Source organism: Thunnus thynnus, chromosome 1, assembly GCF_963924715.1.
Source record: "Thunnus thynnus chromosome 1, fThuThy2.1, whole genome shotgun sequence".
NCBI lineage: Eukaryota > Metazoa > Chordata > Actinopteri > Scombriformes > Scombridae > Thunnus > Thunnus thynnus.
In genome coordinates, this window is record NC_089517.1 from 31,791,634 (window position 1) to 31,803,697 (window position 12,064).

General features: G+C 40.4%; 1 protein-coding gene across 5 annotated transcripts in view; it reads left to right on the top strand.

Annotated features, from left to right (window-relative positions):
* LOC137186726 (A-kinase anchor protein 13) overlaps positions 1-12,064 on the top strand; it is a 110,260-nt gene that overhangs the window by 23,899 nt on the left and 74,297 nt on the right. For all 5 annotated transcript variants that reach the window (XM_067595790.1, XM_067595785.1, XM_067595779.1 and 2 more), the window contains exons 3-5: positions 5,164-5,317; positions 8,324-8,487; positions 9,053-9,224. In XM_067595790.1, coding sequence (XP_067451891.1) covers positions 5,164-5,317; positions 8,324-8,487; positions 9,053-9,224 — 490 coding nt within the window. The remainder of the gene's footprint in view (positions 1-5,163; positions 5,318-8,323; positions 8,488-9,052; positions 9,225-12,064) is intronic.

A 12,064-nucleotide genomic window follows, 5' to 3' on the forward strand; every position in this document is an offset into this window, starting at 1 on the left:
CAGCTACAGACCGTCTCAAGTGTTTCACCGCACCATTTACTGTATGGGACATCAGCTACTTGACATCTCAGCTCTCCGCTCAACTGTCACTTGCCACTGGTCTGCTGCTAGCTACCGTTAATTAAATAGCTATTATGTGGCGACATATACAAGGAGTAACGGAGGACGAAGCAAATAATAAAGAAAGTTTTTTGAGAAATGGAGGTTTGGAGTTTGGAGCAACAGTATGCTACAGTATGATTCTGAGGCTGTGGTGATGAGTTGTTCTGTGTGTCGCCAGTATGCCAAAGAAAAAAAGGCAATTTATTATTTTGGCCGGTGGATTTTTTTCTCTGCCAGTCCCCTTGGTAGTTGAGTCAAAAAGTTAATTTTGTGTTATTTTCAGATTAATTTCACTGAGTCTGCAACACAGGACACATTACTGTTGGACATGGCAGCAATTGTGCTGATTGAACGTGTGACCTCTCTGCTATGTCGTGGTCTCTAACTGCACTGCTATAGGGCTGACGGATGCTCTAGATGTTGGCAGCCTTTGTCAACTGGAGGGAAAAGAGTGTGTTTAATTTGTCAATGCTTTGGCAATTTTACATGTCCAGGAGTTAATTTACTGTGAGTCTGGATCTGGCCACTTGCCAACAAGTAAGATTTCCATAAATTGTCTTTCACAGCTCTAGTAGGGACATAAGCAACAACGTTTCTGGGTAAACCACATAAAAGGCTGAAGCATTCTGCTGTCAAAGAAACCCTCTGATGTTAGGTTAGCTCCACTCGCTAGTAAAAATCATACAGTACGTGTGAATGCCAGCGGGGATTAACGCACAGTTTCAGGAAAGTGTAGCCATAAACCTTTAACTTTTTATCACACAAGCTCTTTATACCTCTGACCTGTTGTCCATAGTACATTTTTTATTGTTATTATAGCAGTTTCTATGCAACAGGACTGAGTAAAAGGCAGGTCTCTTGAATTTACAGTAATTAAAGGAAAATGTCTTAGAGGGGCCATGGGATGTCTTTACAATTAGTTTGGGTTCTGAAGTGGAGCAAACCTCCTATAGTTTAGCTGCCTATAGTAAGAAACCCAGCCAGGGGGATAAACATTTTTTTAAAACTGCATGCTTAAAGTTCTAAAATCATCATTAAAAGCAGCCAGTATGTGTGAAGGCCTAAAACCAACCACCAGCATACCTGGATAGTTGAACTCGGTACAGTTGCAGGATGTGTAGAAAGGGCCACCACTCACATATGCATATTTAAAAAGAGGGGGTTGGGTTCATAGCCTCCAGCTGTTCTTTTGATGTTGCTTAAAAGCTGCCTGTTCCCCGTTGAAGCTCCATGATTAGCAGGTCAATACCCCAGCAGGTCACTTTGTTAAGTACTTATTACCAGCAGAGAGCACAGTCATACAGTGAGGCTGAAAGACATCCATTTGTGCACATAACACACAGCTCTGGAACTGCTGGTTTGTTTTTCTGAATTAAACTGGACAAGCAAGGAGTCACTCAGGTATATTGTATTTTGAATCGTAGTTATTCTTTTTGTCAGCGGTGTTAGTTTCAGTTTTTGTGTGCGCTTGTTTTCATGCTTTACAAAGGTCGGCGTGTGCAGCTGTGTTTCCTGCCATCCCCAGCAGATGTTTCACATCTCTGTTTCTCCACCTACACCCCCTGCCACCATACTTGCCTCCAAAAGGAGTAACAAAGATCTTATTCAGATGATATTCTATTCTCCTCTTTAATCTTTCTCTTTTATCTAAATAAGTTTCAATTCACACATTGATTATAAGCAATCACGACTGAGGAGGTAAAAACTCAGAGGAGAGTGACAGGATTTTGTGAATTCAATTCTTTATTTAATCTGTTTGCAAGTCATTGTAAAAAATCAGTGGCTCATAATGTTATTTATGATGGGCGGATATTAATTTAGACAAAATAAGAGCCTGCTGTGGTTCCGTCAGAAATAATTTGAGCAGCTATTGTGCCAAATGCATCAGGTTGGTATTGTGACTGAGGTGATTTACCACCCGCCTTCAGCAGTTGAGAGAAAACCGCTTCTCCTTTTGCTCCTCTTTTGTTCGTAGTGAGGATGTGGAACTTATTTCACACTAATACGTTTTCATTTTCACGTAGAGTGCAAACTCACAAATCCACAGAGGTACCAATCTGTTCAGTAGCACCAAACCCTAATTTCCAATCTGGGCTTGGGATAAGAGATGAGTTTTTAATGGAGAGAATGTCATGCATGCTGGCTTCCACCCATCTACAACTCATTTACGCCGGTGCCTCTGCTCTGCTTGTTAAAGCGGAGACTCTCCTTGCATAGCAAAACCTGCAGCCTCCACGCTGCAAGTCAATGTATTCAGTCCCGGCTCTCAGAAGGTTACTACAGGCTGTTTCTCTTCCTGTGGCCTCTGGGCTATGTGGTTGCCTTTGAACACATTTTCCCCCTCACATTGCTCAGCAGCAGCAGCGGATTGCCAAACAGACTTGCAGATCCCAAGGCTGCTGGTTAGCCTCGCTGCCGTCAACCTGCTGATACCCCCTGTATGGAACAAGGCCCTGAGGCTACCACTTTATAAGAGGAGGAGGAAGCACCTTTAACCCTGACTGCTAAGCTCTCCTTCACACTGGCCGCCACATCAGGCTGTACATGTTGGACGGAGCTGGTGAAAAGATTGCAACACTGGTCAGATTTAGTGGGAAGAAATGTCCCATTATCCCTCCTCGGTGTCAACAAGCTGCATTCCCCCAGTGGAAATAAGCTAATTCCGAACAATATCCCTCTTTTTTTGTTGCCTCTCCTCCTCCTTCGTCTGTCCTCAGATGACACCACATCATGCCACGCAATGCTCAGCCACAGCATAGCCGATTGTCACTTTAGAAAAACAGCAAGCTGCACAATGAACTGTGCATAATCATATTTTCACATCAGAATGTTATCATATTGGCAATACTGGCTATACACATCATATGGCTGGAAAAGATGTAGACATTTTTATGTGGATTGTTTTTTTTTTCCTGAAATCAGCTTTCAGTTCTCATACGGGACAACACTGGAAGATTTACTCCTAGTAACAATGGTGCTTGATTTCAGACAGAGGTAGACAAAAGCAGGCTTAGATTTTGTCAGTGGAAACTACGACAGTCGCTGGCAGATTTGATCAGCTTTTGCCAGCTAATTTAGTTACCAATAGTTCCATGAGTTGTTTGAAAACGCGGCCTCAGGCTGACTTTTTGGGAAGTTTTAAGAGAGAACCCTGTAATTCTCAGTTAATTACTCTGGGAAAGATTGAGGCTAAAGCTGCTTGTGCTAGACAAAAAGCATCCTCACCAGTTGATGATCCATGAAGAAGACATGGTAGTAAAGAAACAGTAGAGCTAGTTAGTCTTATAAGTATGATAAAATATGAGACCATACTCTTACCATACAGATTTTCAAACAATATGTTTTCACTTTCGACATTACAAGAGAAAAGGCTAATTAGGATCATGACTAACCAACGTGATTGGCAAACATAACGCTATCTTGAGTAATGTTGCTGGGGTTGCTCAAGTGTAAATTTCCCCAAATCCATTAAGGACAGAGGCAGTAACCTAAACTCTCACAGCCACCAGGACTGGCTCCCAAACAGTGAGGAAGTGCTGCACAGTGATTTTGTTAATGTAACCTGTAACTCCACAAAATAATATAGATAGTTAATGATCTAATATCTAATATCTTTAAATGCCAAGAAGTCCCATGCACATGCTCACTGGTTTGGATCATTGAGCCAAAGTGGAACATAATGTCTACAGAAAGTGAATTCGTAATCACTCAGTAACTACTGTTTAAGTGCCACTGAATAGTTCTTTTAACCCGTGTGTGAATGTGTTGAACTGTATGAATAAGAAGTATACTGGCTCTGGAAAAAGAGCATTGACCTTGGTTAATATTCCAAGGATGCATAAGGGCTAAAAAGCTGTATTAGCTGATTAAAAAGCGTTCAGAAGTTTAAAAATAATAAGAGGAATAAGTGTTACTATTGATGATGTTGCCTCCTCCTGTTGTGAAATCATTTCATTGTTCTCTGATGCGGTGGGACCCTCACTGCACTCCTTCTCTGAGTCGACGGAAAGTCAAGCTGTTCCTCCATATTTCATCGCTGTCTGCTTCCTCCCCGTTTGTTTGTTAATGACGTGATGTGAAGCATTTGAATGTCAATAAATCATTACCACATTAACTTTGAGGTAGTAGCGTAATTGTTTAAAACAGTCGTGTTGATGAAAAGACTGGCAGCTTCCACACAGCATTTGTCACCGTCATGGTCTAGATACTCTTGTGAAGGATTGTAGTTCACACCTAGAGTCGGAATCTGTGTCAAATGTACCTGAAGTGACCTATTGTGATAGGATTTGATTTGCCTGATCATTTGATCATTTGATTTTTTATCTGTGGGAAACTGAGTGTGGCTAAACAGATAAACATGCACATTTGCGCCCAGCTAGAAAAGATGCGGTACATTAGTTTTGGTACTTTTGCTTTGGTTGTGGACTTTAAAACCTTAATTTTCTGAATTGTTTGGAGTTTTTTACGTAATATACACACTATCTAGACTGTCTTTAATGATGTCAGGGATGCATTTGTGTTCACACTATGCTGTGCATGCATCTCTGACTCCCTCCTAATGTGGCTTGATAAATTAGGTCCAAATGCATTCTTTTGTACAGTTATTTAGAGCTGTCTGTTTCTTATTAGATTAGTCAAGTTGCATTTTAGCAAGTGTGAACAGGACTTGTGTTCCTTTTAATTACCTAATCCTTGATGGAATATGTGCTTGTTTTACAGAACCATGTACGGTTTTACTTCAAACATATTTCATTTACTCCATTCTAACTGCAGACGTTCAGCAGGTGTTCCAGCAAGGACTTAAATGGCTTTTATCGAATAAATAAATCGATATTTTTTTATTTTGAGAAACACAAAATTGTGTGTCACAATAGCACAGCAGTCAGATTTAACACAACCAGTAATTTCCTTCATCTTAACATGATTAAATACTATTTTATTGAAACATATTTTAATATTTTATTTCTTGCTTTTTGTTAATCTGTCTTTTTTTGTGCTTTTTTTCTTTTCCATCCACTTTCCTCTTACTGCCTGCCTGCCTATCTGTGGCTGTCCTTACAGGGGCAGTGTGTTATCACAGTGCAGCTCACCGACGAAGAGCTGGCTGCGGATGAGGAAGGCGTCGACTATTTCCTGCTGTTTGCTGGCAGCACACAGAGACACCTGACCGGCACCGTAAGGAGCAGTCATGACACCTTGCAGGCGTTGTGCCCTGGTGAGCCACCTCACTCACAGTCTCTTGCAGCTTCTCTGTTACCTCTAATGGACCCATGGGAAAGCAGTTCCACCTACAGTGTGTAAAACATGTTAAATCTGTTTTTAATTCTGCCTTCATATTCGTCTGTGTTAACTGGTAGCACAGTCCTTTGTAAACAAAAACAAACTGAAATGAAGCTTCTGTGAAAGCAGCGTCTATGCAGACACAGGATATGCTGCAGGCTAATAACAAACTCAACAAACTCAAAGATCCCTTAAAGGTGTAAAATAGAATATAAAATCATAATATGATCATAATCACACATCTGTCTTCTATAGCCCTCATGTGCTCTAACACAAAATTAAGGTTGATTGGTGTCAAAACTTGTCAAAATGTCCGAGGTTGTTTCCGAACAATAATTGTATTTGAGAAGCGGATGGTGTCATACTGCCCTCACATCACACAGAAAGCATGAGGCAGTCAGGAGTTATTATAGCTGTGGAAGAAAGTCGAAGTAATTAATTGATTAATCATCCAGAGCCACTGTCCTCATTTTTAAACTAATGTTATGTTTTGGAGAAAGAGAAATCACCTCACTTAAGTTCTTCCAGAGCCTGGCTCATTCATCACTCCTCTCGGACCAAATCCTACTTATTCTACATGCAAAATTTAACATAGTTAGCCAGTGCGGTTACTCAGAGATACTTCCTGTGAAGTGTAGAAGCTCAGCCAGACACAACAGGCAGCACAGAGATAAAAGGTCAAAGGTCACTGTACACAGAAAAAAGTTGGTATTAAAATACAGTGTACTTGTGACCCAGTAATGACCCCGTGGATGGAAGTAAAGTGCTGGGAAAGACCTGAAGCTGAAGGGGTAGGTAGAAATAATATTTTTTTTGTTTTTCAGGCGTCTGCCCTCCAGGCCGGAAAAAAACAAGCCAGAACATGTTAAACTGTGTTATCTTGTTAAGAGCTCGACTGAATTACAGCCGTCTGAGGGGGTGCAGGAAGAGGTGTTACTCTCTAGTAACAGATTAGCTCTGCTTCACTGCCCCCTCCGTCGGGATGCACAGAGCTCCAAAGGACCGAACTTGTGACCGACCACAAGGTCGCAGGATAAAATTCCCAAGTGGCCTGGGAAAATCACCACAGATACACTGAATCAGTACTTTGGCTTAGACTGCGGTTCCTTTGAGCAAGGCATTTGAACCTTAATGTTCCATTAGAGAAACCCTGCGGCCTGGTTGTAGAGACCAATAAATAACACTGAGATGAAGTAAATGAAATAAAAATCTTTTGATAGCATAGAAATCTTATTGTAGACACAGAGGGAGCTCTAGAGGCTCAGCTCTTGTTGCTTTCTTAGCAGTGATTGACAAGAAGTGCTGCACCCACAGCGTATGACTGGAAAGGAAGAAAACCATGTAACGCCCTGCAAATCAGAGACAGGAAGGCTGTCAGCGCCGCATGCATTTAGGGCAGTCGTGTTTTCACATCGGCCATGTATTTGGACTACAGTCCTCTCTGTTCATTCTTTTTATTATGACAACTTTGCATAAACGTTCATGTAACTGATCACACATGGTTTGTTGGTTGTTCCAGTTTGATTTGTGACTGCTGAATGGGTTTTTAGTCAGATAAAATGAGCACATTGAATACATTAAGTAGAATAATATTCTAATCTACTCTTATTAATCAGATGGGATTAAAGTCAGTGATTTAAGTGTATTGTAGCTGATTATTGTTATTATTCTTATTGTGCACTTTTTTATGTTAAGTGACTAAAATATTTATATATTGTATGTTTTCTCCGGTTAAACGTGTGTTTGTATTGTGGGCGTGTGTGATTATTTGCTACCACATAAACATGGCTACATTATTGAACTATTTATCCAAACAAATTTGGTCTTTTAAAGAACGTCTCAAACTCACTGTTCATTCATGCTGCCTTTTTAGCAGCAAATTGCTCATACAGACACATCTCTTCAGCCAATTTAGTTCTGCTTTGGAGGTTGATTAATGCAGAGCCAGAGAGTTTCCCTGCAGGGGAAGATGTTACCATATACTGTAGTTGTCACATTTTTTTGTTCTTAAGTCATTCTTCACCATGTGATGAAAGTAGCACTCTAAAAATATACCTAACAACACAATTAAATAACTTCATGAATTAAGTGATGGTACTTTTTCAAAGGTAGAAGTGAAATATAAGCTCAGCCATTTTCCCCTTAGTTGGGTAAATTGAGCTTTAGGCTTTTTTCATATCAGACATTTTGACTTGTCATTATAGGAAAAGCACAAGTGTTACTAATAATGTTAACAATGGTTCAGTTCTATTCAAGTGTCCCAGTAAGCCATGACAGTGTGACAGTGAGCCAGCATGAACAACGCCAGGACCCTGAACCCGAAGCAGCTAAATGGATGCATCGTTCATTTTTAATCATGTAATTATTTACACTTGTGCTTCTCCTACTGTGACATGTCAAAATGTCCCAGATAGATTTGTGAATCGGAGTAATTTGATTTAATTTGAGTGTTTTCTGCTCTTTTTCCTCTCAGTGACTATTTTATTCACAGGTCACAACAAATGCACATGAAATTACTGTGTTGTTGCTAAAGGCTAAAGTCACCTTGCTAGCAGCAACTAGTTAACAAAGCTCACACAGTACAACAGAAGGACAAAGAAAATTGTTAATGTCCAATACACACTTAACATTGTAAAAATCCAATTTCAAAACACATGGTGGATTTAGTTATGTACACACGAAGACTTATAATATGGAATATAAATGATTTATCTGTTGCTAAAAACAAAACAAAAAAATAATACCCCAATGTGGGAATTATCACTATCACAAGCCTCTTTTCACAGTAACATTGAAGGTTCCATCATGCAAAAGCCTTTGAACTACTAATAAATTACACTGATTTTCTGTCCCCTCTTTCTCCTTTCCTTTCTCCTTTCTGTTCTCCTCCCTCCCTTTCTCACTATCTCCATGTCCTCTTCCTCCCTATATCATAATATAGCTCATGACTGTTGTGAGGCGGTGTTGGTCACCCTGTGTTCAGTCTGCCGAGGTGTATCCGACACCCCCGAGGACCTAAAGCCCTGTCTGGGTCACGTGACTCCACTGGGAGAGCATCGCTTCAGCTTTGTCCAGGATTTGGCTTTTGACATGGCCCAGTTCCTGGTGAGCAACATGACGCGTCATTTCCAGGTCTAAATCAGCGGTAGAATAATAAAGCAAAAAACAAAGGCTTGTCACAGAACAAGGAAAAAAGAGGTTACCATTGGTTACAAGTGATACAGCAACGTGGGGAGAGTGACAGTAAAACAAAAGATTCCCATGTTATTGTTTCTTCCCTGACAAGGACTGATGTCTCACAGTCCTTGGTATTCAATTAATGAAGTCTTTTCAGCACAGTTTATCATCCCACAGAAATTTGATATTGAATTTGCTTCGCCAGGGAGGAAGACAGAATAATGTAACTGTCAACTTAAGCGCTCAACTTAAAGCCTCTAATGGAACATTTTCCACTTTCTAATCTGAATATGATTTGTTTTTGTCAACATAGTACAGCCCCAAATCGAGCTTAGACGCCTGTGGATATGTCTTCCTACATTTGTATTATACATTTTAGGCATTTGGTTAATGCTCTTATGCTGAGCGTCTTAAAATGAGTGCTTCCAGTATACTAAGCCTCAGTTCCACTCCTCTAAAACTTGACTCATCTTTGTAATCACCCTTCACACAGGTAAGCACAGCGGGCCGGGCTGACGGCCTCGATGGGGCGCTGCTGCTGGATGAGTGTCAGATTCCCCTGTCGGAGTGTGAACGTCTGGATGAGAGCCTGGCCCTGGCCCTCCACCACCTCGTACTGCCTCCAGGATGGAGCTTACTGGGGAACAAACTCGCCAACAACACTGGTGAGACTGGAGGGCAGTGGGCTGTCTGTAACATTTCTTTGCATAATAAAATGTCTAAGAGTCAGACAATATGTCTCTGCACTGATGCAGAAACATACCGGCAAATTATAGTTGTACAGCACATAATGACACATATGACACCTCTGTTTATCTGTTTGTTTATGTGTCACATGCAATATTTTACACAGTGTTGACCAGAGATTAGGAAGATTCATCAGTCTCAGAATTATGTTGCAGCATTTTCTAAATTGTGCTACTTGGCCCCGGTTGAACGCTACAATTACTGGTCGAAGCAATTGTGACATTGTTACTGGTTTGTGCAGAATAGCGTGTGTGTGCTAACTGTATGCTGTGTGAGTATGTGTGTGTTTTGCAGTGTCTGCTGCTGATCAGTGGAAGTCTCTTAGTAGACTTTATTCCATTGTAGGAAAAAGACTAATTTGGTCAACTTCCTCTTATCCAAACAACCATAATGCTCCAAAATGTAGGATACCATACATGCACTAAAGCTAGACTCATGTCATGAATTGTACACATAAGTATGCTGACACACATAACACATAACATCTTCAGCTATAATTATTATTTAAAACTTTTTAATGATAAACTGTGCATTTTATTAACTTATTATTCACATTGTTGTGACAAGCTACCATGAAATTTCTTCCTTTAATGGGATTTATAGTTTATACCGGGTTACAGCATATCTATGGAGCCTGCGCATGTCGCCGCCGTAGCTAGGCAGCAGGCAGCGTCGTAGCTGACGAGCAGCTCCTTTATATATGTAAATGCACATCGGGGCAACGACAGCCACAGACATATTATGTAGGGACCACAAGAACTGTGATTTGTTTCTAATGCTGGTGGAGATTGTTTAGAGGGAAGACAACATTAAGCTAGTTGAGAAAAGGCCCAGTTATCTTCTCCTTTTCAATAACACATATTTAGCAAAGCCATTTCCAAAGCTGCATTTTCTGCATTCTCTCCTTGCCGTGATCACTACTCTCATGAAAGAACAGAAACACAGCAATTGCACAGCAGTAGTCTTCTATTGATTAAAGACAATGATAGAATAGAATAGAACATTGCTTATATAAGTACATGTGTCTAGCCCACAGTCATTCTATATCACAACATGAGTAAAAAAATGTAAACACAATTTCAATAGGAAATACAATTGAAGCACAATGCAGCCTGATCACAAAATACACCCGTCCAGTGTTTTTCTGGTGCTATCAGTGGGTGAAATCTGATGATAAACTAAAAATAGAGAGGTGGTTGGGGTGGAGCAACAGCCAAAAATAACTTGTAAGGTATCAAAAGAAACATTAGCAAGTCATAGTATTGGTAAGGTGTAACCAGCATATCATGGCAGTGCTTGATAAATAACAATGATACATTCTCTGTAATCTTTTATTGAGCTGTGCTTGACATTTGACACAGTGGAAACAATGGAGGCCATACACATTCCTCTTTTTTTTTTTTTACATATCCAGGCTGATGTCAGTGTGCTAAACATGTCGCTATATGGACTTCAGTCTGACTCTGGTATTTCTATAAACAAAACCCATCTGAGTATCTGTGTACTGCAGCGCAGCCAGACAGCAGTTTGGGTTGTGAGAAATAGCTCTGTCAGTACAAACAAACATACATTTTTATTAAAATTAAAGTGCCAATTTTCTCCAGCCATTGACTCTGATGGCTTTAATCAGTTAAAGGAAGCCAAACGAGCTGATGTGGATGATAAACCCTGCAAGGTAATTGCTTTCTGTGAAGCAGCATAAACAAGACTTTCGGGAGCAGTTAGAGTGCTGCCTCTGCCTCTGGCTATTGTTGAGATAATAGCTTATGGTCTAACTTGGACTTGCATATTAGACCAAACTAGAAGAACCTGCATGATTTCCAACACAACTGACAAAAAAATAAACTGAGTAGACTCAGTAAGTGTATAGTGTAGATTGAAATTCCATACAAGCCTTAAAATATTTATTCATTATCATCATCAAATCAAATTTTCAGTAATGATCTCCCTACAGATTAGACGAGATTCACTTGTAACTGTTGTGAAAAGTGTCACTGCTTTTGAGAGATGGACACACACACACACACACACACACACCACACACACACCACACATACACCACACATACACACGGCCTCCTTTACATTGAAGTCAGTTGTCATGTTGTTGATGTGGAAGGCGGCTTCCTGCTGCGGTGAGTGATGTGTGCTCTAATAGGCTGTGCTTCACAATATGTCACTGCTTCAATAGAAGAAGCTTGGCTGCGGTGAACTGCGGGGAGGGAAGAGGAGTGCAACTCTACTCTCCATTTATCAGATCTGTCAGATGATGGATAGCAGCAGACTACAGGTGGAGGTGACGGTGGTTTATCTCAGTCATCCTTCACGCTGTGGACACACAGCAGTCACTGATCTCACTGTAGCAAGTCATTTATTGTTCTCAGGAGAATTCACTTCACCTGCAAGAACTGTTCAAGTCATTAGACATGGTGACCAACGCTCCACTAATTCACCAGTGTGGAACACTGTCAAATCATCAATAGCCTATGGTTTGTCAGTCAATACCATTTAATTAAATGACATGGAGATCAGATACAAGGGGTAAACTCTCCTGGACTCAATTTATCCTTATTTGCAGTATTGAGTGTTCTCAGCTTTTAAGCTTGACATATATAATATCTTTAAGACACTGTATCAGTACAATACTGCAGTTGTTTTAAGGATACATGTCATAGCTGTTTTACCTTAATCACTGTTGTGCTAAGAAAGCACTGAGACAATTATTGGATTTGTCAATTACCAGAAAAGAAATTGCCAAA